The following is a 22060-nucleotide window of genomic DNA, read 5'->3' as shown; positions in this document are numbered from 1 at the left end:
ATTTTTCCCCCAGAATCTGCGGTTGACCATTGTCAGAAATGTGGTTTGTGGTAAGATTATAGTAAATTTGCCGGGTGGTAGACAATAGCGCACGGTGTTAAAGCCCTTAGTCTTGCGCTATAATTCATTACCTTTCTCTACTCAGAATTATTTGTCCTGATGAACAGTAAATTTTTTGGAAAAATAAGCCGCTTACGGAACCTCTGCAACATTTTAGAACGATTCTTATTATTTCGGAGGAAAATTAATCTAAAACTCTTGTTTTTATTGCGTCAGCTGAAGTTCCCTTGGTAAGCTTCTGACTTCGCTACTGACATACCTTGCAAAGAGACATATATTAATGCAAATGTAAAACGATGGATTTGACCAATTGGAGAGCTCTCACCAATCAATGTGGCATTCTCAGCCTGCACGGCTAGTGGGACACGCTCCAATGACCCAATACAAAGCAACGAACAAAGTTCAATTTGAGGAACGGTTATTCCTGTCACATTGTCGTCTTCCTTCAAACTCTTTCTAAGAGTAACAATGGAACGGAAACTTCCGATCTAGAAGTCTTCTTCGAATGTTAAAAGTTTCTAATAATGTTACGTTCAGATAAGAAGTCAGTTAAACATGGCGCAGTAAATAATGTCCGGCTCGTTTCTTTCAATCACTTAAATGGAGATTCTTCAGCGTCATCACTAAACAACCCGTGTAATGGCCGCTTTCAAGGCAATCACTCGGCTCAGAGTTCTCCTAAAAAGGAAATTATTGGGCCCACTGGTACTGTTCGTGGATACAAGAATATGATCAAAGAACGGAGAGAGATTTTAGGACTTTGTTTTGTTGGAGAGAGTTTTGAGGTACGAAGTCAACTCAAAGCAATTTGCGTGTAATTTATTATTCATGCGAACAGTTATATCCGTGTACACAAGAAATGCTTAACGTTGCGTATTTACATTTTGACATTTCTTTTTAATATTTTCAGGAAAGCGAGGAAGGAAAGATAGTCGTGTATACGACCTCGATGGGAGGAATTCGATCAACGGTGAAAGAGTGTGCGTACATCAGGAAATTATTTGACAATCTAGGATTAAAAGTGGATGAGCGCGACATATTTATGCACAAAGACTATCAGTGTCAGCTAGACACGCGGTTAGCGATTCAAAATGCCACCGTTCCTCATGTGTTTGTGAACGGAGTTTCTTTGGGGGTAAGCAACAGCTTCCCTATCTTTCACGAGGTTATGTAAATTGTTGTTCACTCGACTTTATGAATTCTTTTTTTTAAATATCGCGGGAACGTTCTGCTCCATTCAGTCATTGTTCAGTTCATCACAAATATCTGAATGCTGAGGTTAGTTTTATGCTATCACTTGAGGCCTTGACTCTTTGTGCTCTAAATGTCAAGGACAAAGTGTTTGAATGTCCTCTTTGAAGTCTCTCACTTATATACCGTCGTTCTTGTCGAAAAATGGATCTTGCAAATGCTATGCTCGCCATAAAATAAATGCACTCTCTAATAATTTGAACTTAAAATTCAAATTGACAAGTTCGCGTTTAAAGAGCCCAACCAAAGTAATGCGGAAACCGGACCTTTTTACTACCGTCGAAAAAGCGCTTCTCATAGTGACCAGGATACTCTGTCAAGGTGACCTTTCTTTCGTGTCTTTTTTTCAAAGGGTGTTGGAGAACTTGAACATCTAAACGAAACTGGGAAACTTAAGAATTTACTTGAAAACTTTGAGGTAAGTCATTTGATTTCATGGGACGGATTACAGTCTGAACGGACTGGATGTTTTTTCGAGAGCGTCTCAACCATGTGTTGTAAGCCGTATGTGGCCAAAAACTTCCTCCATTAACCGAGCACAGAAAGCCTCTAAGAAATATAATTCTCACTAATCCAACTCAACTCAGTCGGGCTAAGACGATTTAATGAAACGTTACTTGTTGCAAGCGGGTGAAACTTGAGTCACTGACAGACAAGGGTTGGGTCAGTTTTTGCCGCCATCTCTAGTCTGGGCGATAAGAGAAAGAGCTGGTGATTTCCTTTCCCAAAAGAGTGGTATGCTATCGAGCGGACTGTGTCACAAATGAATTCGGCTAGGTTGGTGTCAAAGCAGAATTATCGCAACCATGACTTGACCAAAAGCCAAAATTTATTGGCCTTTGTAAGGAGTCAGAGATTATAAACAGGTTATATTCCCTTGTAATTTATAAAAGCGTATTTACTTTTTGATAGAATTCCTGATAACTAAACATAGGATAACTAAGCGATTTCACAATAGTTGGGACAGAGAAAGATTTTTGTAATATTCTCTTTTAATTTTTCCCCAGAGGAGGAATAGCGGTGTATGCCCCATTTGCGGCGGGTTTCGATATATCAACTGCACTCAGTGTCACGGAAGTAAAAGATCAAGAAAAACAAGGATTTCAAGAGAGATCAATGTCTTACGGTGTACTTCTTGCAATGAAAATGGTCTTCAACCCTGCTCAGAGTGTACATAATAACCACGAACGTTCCAGGGACAAGTGAAAGAACTTCTTTTGGTAAAATTGGGTACCCTCTGGTGTGTTGTCGAGTACTAGGCGGGAGCTAAGAAGAGCCTGTTATTGAAGTGGCGAGATAACTTTCTACGTTATATACAAATGGAACCTAGGTTCTGCTTTGGATGAGAAATACTTCTCCTTAATTTATTTAAAAAAGTAAGGTAATGATGAACAGTTGTGGAACTTTATGTGGTTCCTAAATTCATATTTTACGGGGTTCTGGGTGCTAACACCTTGACGAACATCCCAAGCACCAGGAAATCAGGTGTCTGCAGGTGTCTGCAGCGCTAATACATGTAAAGAACATAAGAGGAAATTTTCATCGAATTGAACGAAACAAAACTTTTGTTTCCCAACAAATGGATCTACACTGCTTACTTGGGTTTATTCCAAATCCTAAAGCGAGAGTGGCACGACATTTGTCGCGCGGCAGTTTTTTACCAAGCTCTTAGTAATTTAAGTGGATCAGCTAAATAGGGAATAATTGATCACAATTATTATTTGACGAAATGTGACTGATGTGCATGTAATTAAAAACTTGAAGGCGCGCCAGAGAGGAATAATTACTTCTAAGTATCTCAAAATTTAATGAAATTTTAAGGATACTATGGCCTGGAAACATGGCCCAAGCGGGAAACTTTTCGAGTCCATGTATGTTTTTTCCTTTTTTTTCACTTTTTTTTTTGGGGTGGTGGGGGGGGGGAATGGGGTGCTTAAAGAGGTTCATGTAAGCAAGAGGGCATTCAGGCGAGTGCAGGGGAATGTCCCCTGTAAAAATGTTAACTGCCGGGATATGCATTTAAAAGTTATAAATGAAACGAAACGTCTGATTGCAATAATCCAACGTCGTTTGCTTTGTATGGACATGAGATTTAAACCTTTTATACCAGAAATCTCACGATCCAATCTACAATTCAAACGCTTAAAATATTTACATTCTCTTTTCGTGGAACGCAGTAGTAATGCGGACTTCAGCAAGATTTCATGTGAACGTGGACGGACGATCGGCCAATCGATGTTGGTCTTCTTGAGACACCAATCTAGCCACCCCGTAGTATGACAGTAGTAATAGGAACAGGGATAGGGACAACCATACGTTGGTTGTTGAAAGCACGGCAATCGTCGCGTTGGCTGGTCGACTGAGAGTAACTGGATTAAAACGACTAGCTATACAGTAACAGTTCAAGTTTATTAAGTGGCTATCAACAAAGAAGTTACGATAAAGGTTTTAAAGAATCTTTTAACCCCTTTACCCATAAGAGAGACAAGTATCTAATTTCTCCTCACAGTGATACTGCTAGGTAATTTACTAAGATCACGAGACTAAAGGAAATGATAGCCAACCCGAGAAGCTGTGATTGTTGAACAGATTCTCTTTGTCAGTAACAGAGGAAATGTGTCGAGAATAGTATAGAAAATATGGATGCTGATGTCAGAGTGTCAAATCAATCTGGATACAAAACGATACATGAAGCTTCTGGCCTCTTAGTGCTCAGCTATGTTGAGGTCTATAACAGATGGGGAAACAAGAATCGAACTTTTCTCACGGTCTTTGATTACTAGTAGTTACATATCAATTACGGCGGTATATAACATTATAAAAATAAATACTTCATATAACGATCCCTTGACTGGAACAAGCTACCTGTTCACTACAAGAGATAAAGTAAGTCCCAGGAGTAGCCATTTCAATTGAGCATCCACACATACTTTTCCTCTTTGCTAATACTGAGAAAAGATTTGTCTCTAACTCAAATGTTGCCGTTTTTTGTAGCAGTTCAAGAGCGGGACTGTACGTTTTTAGTGAAAGCCAGCGCTGGTCTATACAACAACCGCAGTTTCTCTTTACCTTACGTCAAAATCGTTATGGTAACAATTTTACATGATATTATGGCCACCGCGATTCCATGTCACTGATACCTAGTTGAATCAAGTATGATCAGCTGGACCCTTTCCCAGTCACTGAGGAAGATAAAATCGTTTAATAAATTCCGTCAACAGATATCAACACCGAATGATTGTTGATTCATTATAAAGAAAACACCTCCATTATCTATCTGATAAAAAGAGAAAAGGCATCATAACACCATATATTAGACTAGCTAGAACTACCGCATATTAAAGTTTTATTAAATACCACTGGCAGAAACTACAATATCTACCAATGTTTCATTAGTCGTATGAAGTTTGAGTAAGGATGATACCAATAACTTTGCGGGTGGACTCAAAGAAACAACTTTTGTCCATTATATAGGAGATGACTCAGAAAAATCGTCTCGTCCTCAAAAAGTGCAACAGGACGTTTGGTCGTTAAGAAGCATAGAAATAAAATAGACTTAGCAGTTGTAAATTACATTGAGGGATGGATCGCTTCGACCTGCAGTGATTTGGTGTGCCGTGATGGGTGCATTTTTGACTGTGCAGTAACTTCTCTACCTCTGGTGCAGTGCAGTGCATACGAAAACTTGTGAAGGTGATAACCCTACAGTGAGGTGCACCAGTGGTATGTTATCCAGTGTATAGTAGTTAAGGAAAGTATGATTCATCTCGTATATCATTTGCGAGTGTACGGAATAATTTGCTACCAGTAGTTTCTAGTGTGCTGTACAAGGTCAGAGGTAATTATAATGCATGCCTCTGTATCCCTCTCACCAAGGAATTCTCTGATTTACAAAGAGACAGACACCACTTGTCCATGTGGTTTACAGTAAACTTTGCTTTCAGCTATGACGAAGTTTCCAATTGTTAGAAGTCTCTTACATACAGAGCACTTGATGCATTGACGGTGAAGCACACTGCTGTCAAAGTTACATTTCTCCATTTGGAAAACAGTCCTCCCACATACCACACACTTATCTCGAGGCAAATCTCTTCCACCTGAAGGTGATTGATTTAGTGCTTTGCGCTTCTCTGTCTCATTTGTTACATCGTTACTAGCGGTCTTTTTAGTTAGCCTCTCTGGTTTAGTTGGTAATTTTGGTTTCTTCTTGTCAGATGGATCTGATGTATCGCCTTGGTTGTTGGGCTGTAAGATCACAGCAGAGGCAGACTCTTTTTTCATTTCCAGTGACACCTGAAACAAATGAAGAAACTCACTTATTACAATCTTTGCGAGTCCTTCCACCGGTATACCTTAGTATGAATGGTGGTACCTTACTGACATCAAATAGACATGTAATACATTTTATTGAACAACTATGATAATTCATTACTACGCTCATTTGGTGCTTCATTCCCCAAAGTTTGTACTCGAGCCTATTGGCCCTCCTACCCGGAGCTTATATTGGTTTCCCTAACATGAAGTGACTAAGAGTATTACCACTCCCCCCCCCCCCCTGGATGGGATGCTAGTCCATTGCAAGATTACCCCTGTATTTCATCAGACTTCCCTGACAATTCGCTGGTACCCATTTAAACTCCTGGGTGGAAAGAGGCACTGTGAGAGCTAAGTACCTTGCCCAAGAACAATTGACCTGGCCAGGTCTCGAACCCAGACCTCTCGATCTTAGGACTCCATTGCATGACCCTCATCGCCCGAAGATATAAAATGGTCCATCAATAGTTATGATGCGTTTAGGACAGAAAATAAAACCGGCAAAACCGGACGTTGGGGACAATATTTACATAATCACTTACCTGATTGTCTCGAGTGTCATTAAGTAACTGTGACAATCTTTTACTTCTTCTGTTGGCTAAAGCTATCCAGGCTGGTTGATTGGAAGCCTTTTCCTTTTCTTGGGGTACTTTGTCTGCATCAAAAGCCTTTGATGGTGAGGCAGGAACAAAAGCCAAGGATTGCACTTTGCAGGCCTGACTTATTTGTGATAAATTCTTAACCACAAGACTTTTACTTTGTTCAATAACGTTTTTTCCTTGTTTTCTATTTTTCTCTAGTTTTTCAAGTTTCAGATCAGATTTTTCACCATTCTGTTTAATGCTATTTAATGAGAATCCTCTTTGCAGTGGTGACTTCACAGGTGACTCCTCTGTTTGCTCTGTTTTCTTAAAGTTCTTGAGTGATTTAGACCTCATGTTAAGATCTAGAAAAGGTCTACTGATTTCTTTGCCAGCAAAATTTTTTTGGGGAACTTCTTCTCTTAGATCTGATTCTTTTTTTTGAGTTTTCTGGTTTTCTTTGCTCTGAATGGCACTGTCTTTCTCAAAGTTATAGAGTGATTTAGACCCCTTATTAAGGTCTAGAAAAGGTCTACTAGTTTCTTTGCTTGTGAAATATTTTTGGGGAACTTCTTCTCTTGGTTCAGACACCTTCTTCTGAGTCTTCACACTTTCTTTGCTCTGAATGGTAGTATCTTTCTCATTCCTATTAAAACTTTTATCTTCATTGTCTTCACCAATTCTAATGGATGCTTCAATACTTCCCACAGTGGTCTCCTGTTCCTGTATACCCTTCGTTTCAATTATGTCTTCGGCTTTGGACACGTCACCAGGGGAGATCAAATTATTCTCTTCCTTCTTTTCAAGTACTGTTGAAGATCGCAACGCCTTATTGAGAATTTCAGTTCCATTTGCTTTTAACTCAGCCACAATTTCATCCCTCCCTGGCTCATTCTTTATTTCTGTATCTTCAGATATTGTAACGTTGATAACATCAGAATTTTCACTATTTCCCTTTCCTTCAATGGACTCTGTAACTGTACTGGATTTGGAAGAAAACTCTTGTGGATCAGTTTTGGACTGCCTGTGTGGTTTCAGTGGATTCCCCTTCATGTTCTTGGATGACTTGTTGGAGAGAGCTCTACTGGGTGGTCTACGGTGTTTTGGAGCAACTTTTATTCTATCACGTGCAACTTGAAGTCCCTCTAAAGATGAAGCACTCGGCAACTTTTCAAAACTGACTGCAGCTGCAATAAAGTAAAAACAGTCACATGGAGAACACAATAAGAAAATACAATTACTGCTTTACCTTTGTGAATTACCCTTGTTAAAAACAAAGGGTAGGGACAAACTGTAAACAATGAGATCAATCTGTCAAAGGAATGGCTTTGCTTTTTAAGGTATGAGTAAGATGTCACTAAATAAATCATTTCACGTAGCATTTTTAACTAACATGCTCGTAAATAAAATTCATAGTTCAATATATATGCGCATTCAAAACAAATAATTTAAAACTGCTTTAGGGTAGACTGAGTTCGTAAGTTTAGCATGGGATTTTGATGACTGTTATCCAAATTAAAAGTTCCCTCAGACTTGAACTTAAAATTTTGAATGTTTTCAGCAGCCTCACTTTTTCAAAAGACTTCAAAATATTTTCTTCTTATATTTCAATCAAGGTAAAATCGTGACTGAAAAGTGAAGGTTCTTCACCCAAAAGGCCTCTCCAGTCCATTTGAAACAGAAGTTTAACTGTTGTACAGATTGTGACTAACAGCAGTTTTCACATTAGTATTTTTCATGGGAGGGACACTGATGACATGTTTTCTAGTTCAGAAAATAGATATCATTTGGAGAATATAATCAGAATCTGAGGGGAAATTGATGGATTCTTAGTCATAGAATGAACAAAGAAACCTTGAATGTGCTCTTTTTGACTGTAAAACATACAGAAATAGGATTCACTCAAGAAGTAGGGACAAACACTCAAACAAATCTGGTGTTTTCCTCTACACTTTTTTCATGCTCTTTCTGCTCTTGCATGCTCTAAAAAAGAACAGAGCACTTTCAAAACTTCCTTATCTGTTCAATTAAGCCAATTTTAATCCAGCATGTGGAGAATGCTTGTGACGTATGCATGTAATTCAGGAATTCAAGAAACTTACCTTCAGTACCACTGTCAGAACTTATTATCTTCCAACCCAGACCAGTGGAGTCTACTTGGCTTGCTATTTTGTCTGAAGACATGAAAGGTACCTTGCTTATACTTTCTTGGCTTTTACCTTCTGTTTCCAAGGTTTTTATTAGTTCGCCAGAAGGCTGAAAAAAGAAAAGAAAGCATGCAGTCTTCCCTACAACACAGGCACTTAGTCACTAACCCCACATGAGAGGAAGGGTGAAGCAGAGATGAATTATTCACCTTTTCCTCATTATGATCTCTGGTTAATTAATGATATCAGACAAAACTTCCTTGGCAAGATCAACCTCATCTCTGAAACAGTGTCATGGCTTAGAAAAAAAAGAAAAAAAAATGGAGACCATCACTACCAGGTACAATTTTGGGTATATTTGGTGTTCCTCTAAGGCATGCAAAATTGTAAATTAAAAGCATTAAAAGGGGGGAAAGGGAGAAAAGAACAGCATTGGTAGGGAGTGAGTAATCAAGGGCTTAAACCCTTACACTACATTAGAGCCCTGTGTAATACCTTTTCATGTTAGAAAATAAGAAGGTTTATGTCAGACCCTTTGCCAGCCTAATTGTGTTTTGGCAAATTTTGGAATCTTGTTTCCCCACTGCCTACAAATCTGTTTCTGCTTTCCATAGGTGAAATAATTTTCACCCATGGAAAAAAGCCACCTCCTACTGCACTACTTACCCTATTCATAGGCTTACTCTGCTCTGTTTGGACAGGATTGTCAAAAGTGTTTCTTCTTTCATGCAACTCAACAACAGCTTGTGGACTCTTAGTTTTTGCCTCAGCTAAGGAAGGTTCTGACTTGGTACGATTCCTTAATGAGGCATCATCCTCCAGTGATGAGACCCCAAAAGTTGGTTTGTAATGCTCTGCTGGAATTTCCTCACAAGATTTAACTCGTGTGGGGCTTTTCTTTCTTCTGAATATTTTTTTCATCCTTTTCAAAGGACTCCACTTCCACCTGGATTTCCGTTTCTTTTTATCTTTGGTAGTGCCTGTTTCATCATCAGAAAGTATATCCTCATCACCACTGCTGGGTGAGAGAGGGTCTCTGCTGTTGTCAGGGACTTTGATTACGGCACTTGTCTGAGCTAATTTAATGTTTCCTTGTGAGGTTGACATCTCCTCAGAACTTGATGTGAAAGATTGTGCACTAAGCAGGCCATGTCCCACAGGTAACGGCTGTAGGCAAGTCAATGCAGGATCTGATTTGAACTTGTTTAATAGGTCAGATGATAGTTTGCCAGGTTTATCTTTTTCGTGTAACCCTTTGGATAGATACAAGTAAAACTGAGTCAATTGAAAGTAATAATTGTTCCTTTGATAGAGGACCACACCAAATCACTTGAGTATACAAATTTAAAGAAACTGGTTGATCTGTGAGTGTTTAAGTCAACTTTAAAAGGTCATTTTCCTACTGGCTACTATTCTTAATCACAGTCAGTTCAATGTAACTTCCAAATTTTTACCCTCACCATGATAAGCAAGTAATTCCAATGTACCCTTAGCAATTAAGAATTCACTTTAACTCTGCCGTCAAAGTTTTCCAAACCACCCTTGTTATTCAAGCAATTTTGACAAAAAATTTGAAAATAGGCATAAATGTGAAATTAATCCTTGCCCTTTGATCTAACCATACCAAAACCATATGGCTTCACATAACTGCCCATTGAAAGAACTGTCTGTGCCTACATCCCAAAAGAAACCATCCACAATCTGAATTTCTGACAGTCCGAGTTTCGAATCCATGACAAAGTCACAGCAACTGGGCATTTTGCTTAATTCGCGTGGAATGATTGCATTATGGCTGATCTTAGAGACCCTTTCAAAGGACTTGAATTTCTTTGTCCTTAACGGTCTGATAATTTCAGTCAATGGCTTCAAAATAATAACCACATTATACAAAAATTCCTTTTTAGCATTCTAAATCCTTTAACTCCCAAGTTCTGAGTGTTGTTCTCCCTTCACACTGCTACAGTGCACCTTTCCTTGTGAATTAATAAGACAAATTGGTGATAGATCAAGATAAAAGCCTCTACCAAGTAAGTTTGAGTATTGATATAAAAGGAAGAAGTTGCATGTTCATCTCTTCTGAGAGTTAAAGGGTTAAAAGGTTGAACTATGATCCTAATATGCACAAAGTTTAAAAGTTAAATGAAACTTCATGTCAGATTCCAACCCATACAGCGGATGAAGTAATACACTTAGCATAGAAAGGAATTTTATCACAAGTTGATATGCAGGTCCACAACCCACTCTAGTGTAGACATTGACATTATCCTGGAGTTTAGATATCAGAGGTGGTTTGATAGCAGATTGTCCCTGGTTTGATACCTGAAGGTAACATACCTAAATTTATTATCCTAGAAACTTTTCTTTTTATCCTGGGGTTTTTTTTTTTTTTAACTAAGTGTGATAGTGCATAAGCCTTCTTGTACAAAGTAATGACCCAGTTTCACACTATTGACCTCATATTGCATTAGTAAGACATCTCACAACTGAAAAATTCTTGTTAGGGAAACATGAACCTTAACTTAACTTTTGTGAATCTCAGCCCATTTCAAGGTCATTTACCCACAAAAATGTCACTTTTTAAAAATAGTCTGCCATAGAAAATTTGGTATGTGCTAAAAACTCCAAACACAGGTACAAGCTGGAACACAAGAACATTCCAGAACATGCCAGAACCTTGTGAAATTAAATAATCTAAAATAAATAAGATAAATCTGTCTGACGAGTGCGTAAGCACAAACTCAGAGTTACAGGGAATCATGCGTGTTTCATTTTAGTCATTTTGAACTGTATGTATATATATATATATATATATGAAATACTCAATTACTCAATTTGAGTGTAGCTTACTCTCTTCAAGTGTCAAGTCCACCATCTTGCTTTTCCACCAACCCATAACTCCTTTGTATGTGTTCAATTCCCAACATGTTGGCAGTCAGAAATTTTCTCCAAAATGCCTTTGAAAGGTTCCTTGAAATTTTTAAAAAGTATCAATGTATTTCTTGTGATTCCAAAAATTAATTTGGTTTTTTAGTGAACAAATTCTTCCACCTTGTGCACAACATCATAGCTGAGGTGATTACAGTGGATTACAATTGCAAGTGAAAAGAATGTTAACCCACCACTCTCCATGTTGGGAATTGAACACACCAACAACAGGGTTACTAGTCTATGGACTTGATGCACAAAGAGTGTGAGCTACACTTAAATTGAGTTTTTACTGTTTTTTATCATATTTTACATTTGATTTTATTTTTAGAAATTCTGTTGTTTTCTGCTCCAGCATTTTCCATTGTTCCAGGTTTTAGCACTCTCCCTCTCTTCTCTTTTTTTGGCTGGGGAGGGGGGTCAATCTATCAGAATGTATTCAAGATAAAAGGAGCAACTGGGCATTCTTGTTCAATGCAGACCAATTGGAACTGCAGAAAAATTGAATTTTTCCACTAACAAGAAATTGAACCTCCTGTCTTCAGTTCTATGTAATCTCTCAGGTGCTGTATCAAACATGTTGCTCATAGGGTGCCTATGATTAACCCCTGAGCCAGCAATGAAACCTGACCCAGAAGTTTCTCACAGGTCAAGCTCAGGTATAAAAGATGCCCTTCACATTTAAGTTGCCACCAGGTTAGCTTTTTTAACCACAGAACACTCTTCTTTAGTATCACGTCATCAAGATTTTGGAACCGTAGACTGAGAGTAACGGCCCCAAAGCAATGAAGAATTAAATCCATTTACACGACGGGACGTCTCACATTAATAGTAAATGTACACCCCAAACTTCTTCGCACAATTCTGTTCACCTAAAATTAAGAGTTAAAGCAATTTTTTCCACGATTTAGTTACAATCGACATTCGTGAGCTACGTAGGGGACGTTGATGTGAATATTAGCCACAGTAGATCAATACTTAAGTTATGATGCAGTTGATCTTACCTTCAGCTGAGCGAGAGCCTTTCAAACCACCCTCCGCCATGGTTAAGACCCTACACACATCCACGAAGAGTAATTCCTGTTAGTCTCATTATCAAAAAGATATCGCCCTCGAAGTTACACGCAAAATAATCGTTAAAAGACGAGTAAAATATTTTATAAAAATAGCAATCTCAGTATAAACTGCCTGTTTTAAACAAACTCTCGTTAAGCCGAAAGGGTAGTAATTTTGATCAAGATCAAAGGGCAGATCGGATTTCAATCGCAGAAAATAAAATACTATTACTTTATCCACGAGTTGAGGTTAAAGAGCTTTTTAAATTTAACAGAGACATCAGTTTATGTGCACACATGAGAGGAAAAAAGAGCCGTAACCATATTTACGGCCTCATTCGAAAACAAGAGACTATGCCCTTAAATATATCATACAAAGACTTGCTTCCGCTGAAGTCTCGTGAGATGGCCAAAACAGCTTTCAGAAAAAAATACAGAGTAATCTTAAAAAAGAATAAATAAAAGCGATACATAAGCTAACGGAACGAAACGCGGGTCGTAATTAAATTTCCACACCGTGTGAAATAGTCGAAGATTAGTGCTCATTACCAACATCACGTTACCAGACAGTTAAAATATAAACAAGACTTACTTCTGAGCAACTTTTTTCTTGATAAATCCGAGAAATGATCACACCACTGTGCACCACTGGAAACAAAGACAAGAAATATTAGAAGCTCCACTCTTTTACCTACATTTAGCTTGCAATGGATCAAAGAGCAAACTATCAAAAATGTTTAGACTGCCAAATTTGGAAAACGCGTTCGTGACAGCTTATGACTGTTTACACGATGTGAAAAACTATCAATCTTTTGACCGCGACTTCTACTTAGATATAACTCCGAGGAACTCCTCAAGGGGGTATTCATCGTAGCTTGCTCTTCCACTCCCTCTCCCTAAATGTCGTCCGCAGAACATTTCTTGAACCCTTTGAGCCTGCTTTTGAGCCTTCACGCGTTTTTTTCCGGCAATGACCTCAACTGCAGGTCACCCTGTGAACTTGGTCGCTTGTCTGTTGTGATCTCTCTTAATGGTCAAAGATATGATTGAAGGAAGATGAAACTTAACAAGTAAGGTCTTAGGCCGAACAAACATTGGTAAATTCCGCCTTTGCTGAAGTCTTTGATCCTCTAGAGGCATATGCGGGTCAAATAAGAGGCTTTAGTTTTGGAAGTCTTAATGGCTATTAAATTTCGAACTTCCCTTACATGCCGCAAGTTCCTTTCCGGCATATGAACGAGGCTGACGAAATCGGAAATTACTTACTCAGGTTCAAGATGGCTGCTGTGGCAAACGATGCGGCGACTATGTTAGCTGAAGCCTTACAGAAAATGGATGGTCTTATTTCTGACGACCAACTTATTATGGAAAGCCTGAAGACCCAACCTCACGCTTGCTCGCCAAAAGAGAAAGTTGTTTCCTTGTTGGAGGAACTCAAAGGACTACTCGAAGAGATTAAGGATGATGCAGTCGAGTGCACGATCGAGATTTCTGGTTCAACAATCGCCTTTCTTACTGACTGGTTACATTCTCCAAAGGTATTTGGATGTAAATCACGGTGTTTCATTTTTTCTTCGCTCTGGATTTTAAGTGAATCTTAAATGATCTATTGTCTAGGTGACATCCAACAGAGATCTGCAAAAAGACGAACAGCAAACGATGACGAGCGCTGAGAAACATCTGTTGCAAATCAGCAGACTACAGGACGAAAAAGAATCTTTGATCTTGCAAGTAAGCGTACTAACAGATCAAGTGGAAGCACAAGGTGAAAAAATAAGAGATCTTGAGTTTACTAAGGAGGAGCTGCAGATAAAATTAGAAGAGGCTGAACAATTCCTCGAGAGTGTGAGTTCCTCTTTTTTTACTGTTGTTCGAAGTGATTTTATTCTTTTTAGAGACTTGACATACTCACAAGTTCATTGGCAACATTTTTGGCACATCCCTTTATCCATGTATAAATTATTACTTTATAACCAGTCCCTAACCATAAATAAACATCTTTAAATCTGGCTGGTAAGGTTTGGGTGATATGTTCCACTTTGTTCAGCACTAACAGATACCCGTGCCTTAGAGCCATTGAAAGTGAAAATAACAACATGTAATTCATAGTTATCTTAGGTGCCTGAGCAAATGATGCTCAGACAAACTTAATGTGAGTCAACTGTGGAGTCAGCTGAAGAGTTGTTTAATTTGTCAGTTAGTTACACATGTAGTTATTTGTTCGTTAGTTGAATTGACCATGCCCATTACTGATTCTTTATTTCCAGGAGATAATTAAAACCACAAATTTATTAAATGAAAAGTTACAGCTTGTGACAGAAATCTCATCTTTAAAAAAGGCTCCTCATAGTACACCACAGACAGAATCTATAGGATGCAAGGTACTTTAGCTCATGTTGCTTCTGTTGAGTTTTTCCATTGTTAGCTCTAATCTATTTTGCACTATTGTAGTTGTGTGACTCATTTCAAATTTAACTCCTGGTATGTAAGGGGTAGAAACAAGTTTTTATGGTAACTCTAACGTGCAAATAAGTAATTTGCTTACTTACTCACACAAGTGTAGAAACTGTGGTCAAAAGGTGTCCTAAACTCTAGTAAACACACATATAGGGGAATCAGGCTTGTTTAACAATTAAAGAAGCCTTGACTGTGCTCTGTTTTGTTGTAAAGCATGTAGGACACAGCTAGAACACAAAAGAAGTGTAAGGGGCAAAAATGCGAGATGTAGTGTAGTGTACGTTTCTCCCTATCTCTTGAACTGCTTCCTAAGTGCTTTACAACAGAACAGAGCACAGTCAAGTCTTCTTTATTTGTTTTATGAATTTAAAGAATCCGTCAAATTCCCTATGCATTACTCACTATTTTCGAAATAGTAAGTAATGCAAGGATGGCAGTTGCTCTCACACTATCATGATTTTTATGAATTTTAACAGTTTGCCATTTTGGTTGTATTTTTCATCATTCCTGGTTTGTTCTGTTTTGTTTTTGAACACAAAATTATATATACTATGCGAGCATTAGTTGTGTTTGAATTTTAATGGTAAAAAAGCTTTTAATCCAATTGAGCATGAAAACTTTCAAAACTCAAACAGTCTATTTCATGTTCTCTTGTAGAATTTCAATTTTAGTTTCTTCCTGTGTCATGATAATGTCAATTACAGTACATGGTATGTTCACAAGCCTTTGTTTGGGTCTTCTGTTGCTACTAGTGGCTCGCTTTTTCTGAAATTTCACTTTCAGTTAAATAAAGTTAACAAATTGGCAGACATTGTGACAGCATTAGAACAGCTCCTTGCTTTGTTATCTGATGGAATATAATCTTTCAACCAATGGCAGCATGCATTACATCTAAACTTTATTACAATAAAGTTTATACTTAGCACTGTTACCTTAAGTGCTACCTTTTAAGTGACCAAAAAATATTAACCCAATACTGTCAATTATTTTGATTGTTAGGGATCTGATATAAAATATGAACTGTGGAAAGGATTAAAGTTTATTGGCTAATTGGTTCAATTCAGTTACCTTACATGAACACTGGCAGCTGGATCAATCAGTAATACTGTAGCTGACAAAAATTATCTTGTCAGTGAAATTCTAATAGAAGAAATCTTGTAATAAAAACTTTTTTGCCACATGCCTTTTATTATTAATTTCAATCATTTAAAAAACTTGCAATCACATAAAATGCATTCTGAGGTATATCATGCAAAGGCAAAAAACTTTAAGGATTGTTATGTGGAAGAAAATCTTTTAAACAAAGATCATCCTCTTACAATGCAATTGTTCATTGAGTGACTGTGAGATAAATTGCAAAGAAAGATTTGAATCACAGTCTCCACATTGGATGAATTTTGCAAATGGAAATTTGATAGAAACAGGATATTATTTGTCTCATTTTTGTAGATCACCAGAGGTATGCATTTATTATTCCACAGAGTTGAATGGTTACCATCATTCCAGCTTTCTGAGTGACTTTCTGAGTGGAAGCTTTCAAGCAAAGTCACCAAGTGACTGATCATCAGACAAAATTTAAAAAAAAATTTCATTATTCATTTCCTTTGCATTGCTATCGTAAAGCCATAGCCTGACAGTATGGCCATCTTTGTGAAAACACACAGTTATAGACTGAAATATTTTTTATGTTGGATTCATTCTCTGTATTAATTTTGCTGAGTGATGCATTTATTTAACATAATTAACAGATGGACAACTTCATTTTACCTCCTATTTGCATTTGAATATTGAAAAGATAATACACATGTGAAGAGAAACTTAAGGGCCCCCATCAGTAACTAGTTCTGCCATGGTACCAAACTATGTAAAAACCAACAAGAAAATGTGTCACTCTAAATTTTTGGCAAATGTGCAAAACCAGGTTTTGAGAGTATGTCAAAGTTTCTCCATTGCATACCAAAGAGATTGATAGGAATAAAAGGTAATAAAATTAAAGCACAGTCAGTAAAAGAAACAATATGCATGTTGAAATTGTATTTGATTATGATCAGTTTGTCATTGACTTTCAAGGGGAGAGAACTTGGGTGTCTAAAAAACCAGAACCTAAGACCTGAGACCCAAGCCCTTGAAAAATAGGTTCAGTTGAGCTTATTTTAATTTTCAAGGAAGACCAAGAGGCTCTTCTAGCTGAAAAAGAAATGGAAATTGAAATGTTGAAAGACCACATTGAAGTCCTTCTTGATGAGCAGGAAATAGCTAGCAGATCACATCACAGTGAAGGTAACATTTGAAATGAGTTTATAAGTAGCTACATCAAGGTGAACTTCTTATTTTTTTATGATGAGGTTCTTCATGGCATGTGCAGACCTTTTTGTATACAGTTAAACCTCTCCACATTAGGGATACTGTGGAGATAAACCAAAGTGGCCATTGGACAGAGGTTTAGGGACGAATTACTAACATTGATTTTGCCCAGAAATGATGTTGCTCATGGGATACTGCCCACGTATAATGTTGCACTGATCAATTATCAAAACATTTCTATTAAGTTGTTAAGCCACCTCCAATTAAATTTGGAAGGTTAGTTAAGAGTTGCATTAAGAAAAAGCTTTCGATGTTTAAATTTTGCTTGGTGTCTGTCAGAAATGATTGTGTACACCCACTTAACATTTAAGTGTTCATATTCAAAGCTAAAAAGTTTATACAAGAAGGGACAAACACATACAATTAATGCAGTTCTTGCATAAGAGGTTATACAATCCATCTTTTCAATAAATGCAAAATCGAGTCTTGTGCCCCCCTGTCTTTAGTCTTCAGTCCACACACAAATATCACAACAGAATAAATTAAACAAATTCTTTATTTGTAAGTTTTACAATTATTTTAAACTAGTCACATATTCTCTATTGAAATTTTATTTACATTATACATCTTGATGGGCATTTGTTTGGTTATAAGTTGTAAGTTGTCATTGCAAGCTTTAAGTTGGGCTTGCAAGTTATAAGGTGCGATTGCAAGTTTTAAGTTGCGATCACAAGTTGTAAGCCCAGATGACCAGTTACTTGATCACCAGTTTGTTACTTGCAATCACAAAAATCAAATGTCTTCTGTGGGGCACTGTGGGTGTGGACCAAAAATTAACACAACATGTCTAAAGACAGTACATTTTGCAACACAAACTTTTATTGATAGTCTGCATTTTGACACTGGGATTTTGTTTACAGTTTTGTTAGGGTGCTTTCATAAGTTTTCTTCAGTATTCATGGTTTTCCTGTTTGATTTTTGATTGAAAACTCAGATTTTGTATAAGAATAATAAAAAATTAAGAGATGGAACATGTTATCATTTGCCAATGCATTGATAATCAGTACAGTTTAAATATTGAAATATATGTGCATTTGAAGGTCATTGTTGCTTGTTGAACCATTCAGTTCTTGCCTCATAAGTTTTTTTTTCACAACAAGGCAACAATGTTTGGGTGATTCATGAGGACTCATTTCAAGAAGTAACTAATCTTTCAAATTAGTGTAAAATCAAAGAATGTAAGTCAGAATGTGTGTTGATCATTCATGGTTTGACTTGGCATGGTCAGACATGTTGTATTTGTGTTGATCATGGTCCGACTTTTCATATTCAGACATCTTGTATAAAATTTCTGTTTTAGATGTCTCAGCCACAGATATTTTGGTTGGTTAATATAACCATACAGAGGTTGTGTCGTAAATGCTGATTAACTATAATGATCAATGCATTTTCTACTTGGGCAATATTATGTGGGCCACTTCGTCCTTTGGCAAAATCAATATATGCCACAGGGAGGTTTCACTCTAATGTAACAGCTTTTTTTTTTCTGATGTTGGAACATTGATTTGTTTCAAACCTCTTTTGTCAGCATACATGTTTTGGTATGAATGTAAAACGTATTCAAACTACATGTGTGTCAAAACATATGAAGCTTTAAGTCCATTTCAACAAGAAAGTGTTAACAGAATATTTCCAAGTTATTGACTCGATGATATGATAACCATATCAATTAATCCAATGTGTGCTCTAAATACATGAACATATACCTGTGTTAGTGACATTTTTTGTCTTTGGGACAAAGTAAAGCTATCAGTGTTGCCCTCCTGAGTGAGTTGTTGTGCACTGTGCATACAGTAACTGTCTTATTTCAGTGATTAACAAGCTGCCTTTGAGAGTTTAACTGGTAGTTGGGACATACTTTAGTGGCTGTGTTTAACACATACCCCTACACATACGTCATGCTCTATTGGGATCAGTGGCTTTAGAGTTTTCCAATCCCACATCCTGCTGCTGTTTTTTATTTCATTCTGCCATCCCACTGCAATGAAACTTTCACAGTGAAACTGGATATGCTACTGAGTCATTTAATTATGATCCTGCTTATACCCATCCTATCCCCTATCCTGCCTTCAAATGGAGCATATCCTGGCCTTGTCTTCCTATTTTCATCCCATATTTTGCCTTTAAAATTTCTGGTATACCACATCCCACCTTGAATTTAAGCCCCTTGTTTTAGTTTGGTTGGGTTGGCTTGGTCTTTTGCATGTATGTGTTCCTCTGGGGAAGGAACTAATTAGGGTAATTTGGCTGATCAACTTTAACAACTGGTAGCACACCAGGTTAGAATGGTTGAAAAAGTAAGGGTTTCTATCACTGGCCATCATTTTTGTTAGCTTGTGTCACTCAAATGTGGGCTTTAGTTGCTCACTTTGATGCTCACCATAAAAAATACCCAAATAATGAGTTACATGAGTGAAAGGAAAAGGAGCTTGTAAGTGTGTGAATGAACAAAAAAGAATTATGAATCAGACTACAAGATGGAAAGTGGCCACTATGTTGTCTCTTGTCATCTTGCGATTGTGTATAAGGGTGAATGACACACTGCATTTAAGTTGAAAAAGTTTTCAGTAAGGGGATTGTTTATTATTCTACTTGGAGATTAAAAGTGCTCTAACCTGGTTTATTTTTGTTTAAAATGTCTACTTTTTCTGCCATGATGATGAACCACAACTTTTTCTTGATATTCATGGTCACCTGGTGTCTTAGTCACCTTTATGTTTTAGATTAAGTTGAGATTGATATTTTCATTTGGAAATTTAAATTTAAGTACGCACAATTCTTGACTTTTGTTTAATTTTATGCCAGAAATTGGACAAGACTTCCCCCCTCCCCTTGGCTACCTTTTACATACTTCATCGCCCAGAATGCTATTGTCTTTCGCGACATGTACTTGCAGTGCCCATTTAATCAGCGGGCAGCATAATAATCTGCATATCCTGAACTAGTCGGTTGTGATTTGTCAGCAGGTAAAGCTTTGGGAATACATGAGTCTCTTTGCAGATTTCAGCTGGTGAACAAGTTATAATTCGTGTCTGAAGCTTTTATATTCATTGGCGATGTTTACCTTGCTTTATTCACCATGAGATCCTTATAAACTTTGTTGGAAGAAAACAAAATTGTTTTTTCACTAAATATCTTTTACTTTTCTATATGTCTATCTTCTAATAAGTTGTACTGGATTGAAGACCAACTCGCCAACGTCTCTGCTAGATTTTATGCGTAGGTGAGTTGGTGTTGGTGAGTTGAACCGTCAGCGAGTTGACTGGATACCCTTTTGTTTTTGCAAAAGCCCATATGAAGACATTGGCAGGTGATTTCAAAAATTATTTTCTTGCATGTCATATCATACATTTTAGATTTTACAAGATTTATCCAGGGTTAATTTCACCTATTTTTCAATTATCTTCACAATCAGTTGTGTTCAGAATGTCTTACTTCCTCACACGAACCATTATTGTTCAGTTTCTTGGTTGCTTGCTGTCCTCCTTTGTTGATGTTTCTTTAATTCATCTTTCAGATTCCTAGTTTCATCACTTCTCTTTATCTCTATTTCCAATCTATTTTGGGTTCTCTCCATTCTCAATATTTTCTAGTACTCTTCAAATACAATCTTGTAATAATCCAACTCTCTCTCCATTCAACTGATATCCTTATTATCAAGGTTATATATTGCTTGATTAATGTCAAAGTGAAACCATTTTTGCTCTCCCATGTGTGATGTAATGACTTTGATTGAGTCTGGAATTTTTTCAGACTGTTTTAATTCTCATGGTTATTTCCTCAGAGAATGACTGGGTTGAAAGGGCAAAGAGCAAAACCTGAAGTCTTAAGGCTAATGAAAGGGAATTGAGTAGCTCAAGAGACATGATTATTTTTAATTGTGAGATGGTTAGAGAAGAATTATTCAATGAAAATGTTGAACTTCTGAATCCTCATTTCCAAAGCAACATAATTGTAAATCTTGAAGCATCTAATGAATCTGAAGAATTTGACACTTCAAGAAAGAATTCAAAATTTTAATCAAAGAGGAAGCAATTGGAGATTTCAATGAGTGACATCTCTTGACATCCATCTTGTGGAATACAGACTGTTGAACAGCAACTCTTACATTGAAATCCCAGAATTCATTCAAAGTAAGAGAGCAGTTTAGAACATTAAAAATGCAAATAATCAGTGTTTTAAGTGGTGCATAACAAGAGCATGTAACGTGGTTGAGAAAGATCCTCAAAGGATCACAAAAGTCCTTAAAGCACAATCGAGAAGCTCGACTGGAGTGGTATCAATTTCCTTGTTGAGCTTGACAAGATATGCAAGTTTGAAAAGCAGAATGAAAACATTGTAGTAAACATTCTTGGTTATGAAAGAGCCTCTTGGAGGTCTGGTGGAAGGTTTGATTTTTATCCATTGAGGATCAGTAAAAAGGAAAATAGGAAGCATGTGATAAACCTTCTTCTTACAGGTGCTAGGCAGCCAGACCCCCTGTGCAACCCTGGCTAGAGGAGCTAGCAGGTGAAAAGAAGCACTACTTCCTGATAAACAACATGAGCAGGCCACTATGGAGTCAAGTCTCAAGGCATAAGAAAGGGAAACAATATTGCCTCAGGTATCTGAGCCACTTCTCAAGCAAAGAAAAGCTTGCAATCCACAAAGAGTATTGCTCAAGAAATAATGCAGTCAGGATCGAGATGCCAGATAAGATATTGTAATCAAATTCAAGAATCATAACCACCCAATAAGAGTACCCTTTGTGGTTAATGCTGACTTTGAGGCTTGTACTAAACCAATAAGTGGTTGTGAGCAATAGAGTGATTATAGCTTTAGAAATAAACACCAGAAGCACAAACCACATGGGTTTGGCTATCACATTGTTTGCTTCGATGATAAGCTTTATTCACAAGGGCCAGTG

General features: G+C 37.3%; 3 protein-coding genes across 4 annotated transcripts in view; 2 read left to right on the top strand and 1 right to left on the bottom strand.

Annotated features, from left to right (window-relative positions):
• The first annotated feature begins 106 nt into the window (after positions 1-106).
• LOC131787691 (glutaredoxin domain-containing cysteine-rich protein 1-like) lies at positions 107-3207 on the top strand. Its single transcript, XM_059104777.2, has 4 exons — positions 107-845; positions 971-1195; positions 1664-1729; positions 2319-3207. Exons 1-4 carry the CDS (start codon positions 585-587, stop codon positions 2487-2489), a joined length of 723 nt encoding a protein of 240 aa, XP_058960760.1. The 5' UTR covers positions 107-584; the 3' UTR covers positions 2490-3207.
• Positions 3208-3510: 303 nt separating this feature from the next.
• LOC131787721 (LIM domain and actin-binding protein 1) lies at positions 3511-13497 on the bottom strand. The gene is made up of 7 exons (XM_059104806.2): positions 13402-13497; positions 12926-12981; positions 12283-12332; positions 9020-9606; positions 8309-8462; positions 6168-7393; positions 3511-5604 (listed from the first exon to the last, which is right to left on the bottom strand). The coding sequence occupies exons 3-7, from the start codon at positions 12320-12322 to the stop codon at positions 5200-5202; spliced, it is 2412 nt and encodes an 803-aa protein (XP_058960789.2). The 5' UTR covers positions 12323-12332; positions 12926-12981; positions 13402-13497; the 3' UTR covers positions 3511-5199.
• The window catches only part of LOC131787720 (liprin-beta-1), a 25493-nt gene continuing 16629 nt past the window's right edge, over positions 13197-22060 (top strand). The window contains exons 1-5 of one of the 2 annotated variants that reach the window (XM_059104805.2): positions 13197-13403; positions 13604-13871; positions 13951-14178; positions 14601-14714; positions 16956-17070. In XM_059104805.2, the coding sequence (XP_058960788.2) occupies positions 13390-13403; positions 13604-13871; positions 13951-14178; positions 14601-14714; positions 16956-17070 (739 nt within the window). In that variant the 5' untranslated portion in view covers positions 13197-13389. Of the gene's footprint in view, positions 13872-13950; positions 14179-14600; positions 14715-16955; positions 17071-22060 lie in introns of both variants that reach the window. The other variant, XM_066161432.1, reaches the window with a different exon arrangement.

The sequence above is a fragment of the Pocillopora verrucosa genome, chromosome 14 (assembly GCF_036669915.1).
Source record: "Pocillopora verrucosa isolate sample1 chromosome 14, ASM3666991v2, whole genome shotgun sequence".
Taxonomy (NCBI): domain Eukaryota; kingdom Metazoa; phylum Cnidaria; class Anthozoa; order Scleractinia; family Pocilloporidae; genus Pocillopora; species Pocillopora verrucosa.
Note: the sequence above shows the minus strand (reverse complement) of the source record. Positions and strands in the feature narration are given on the sequence as shown.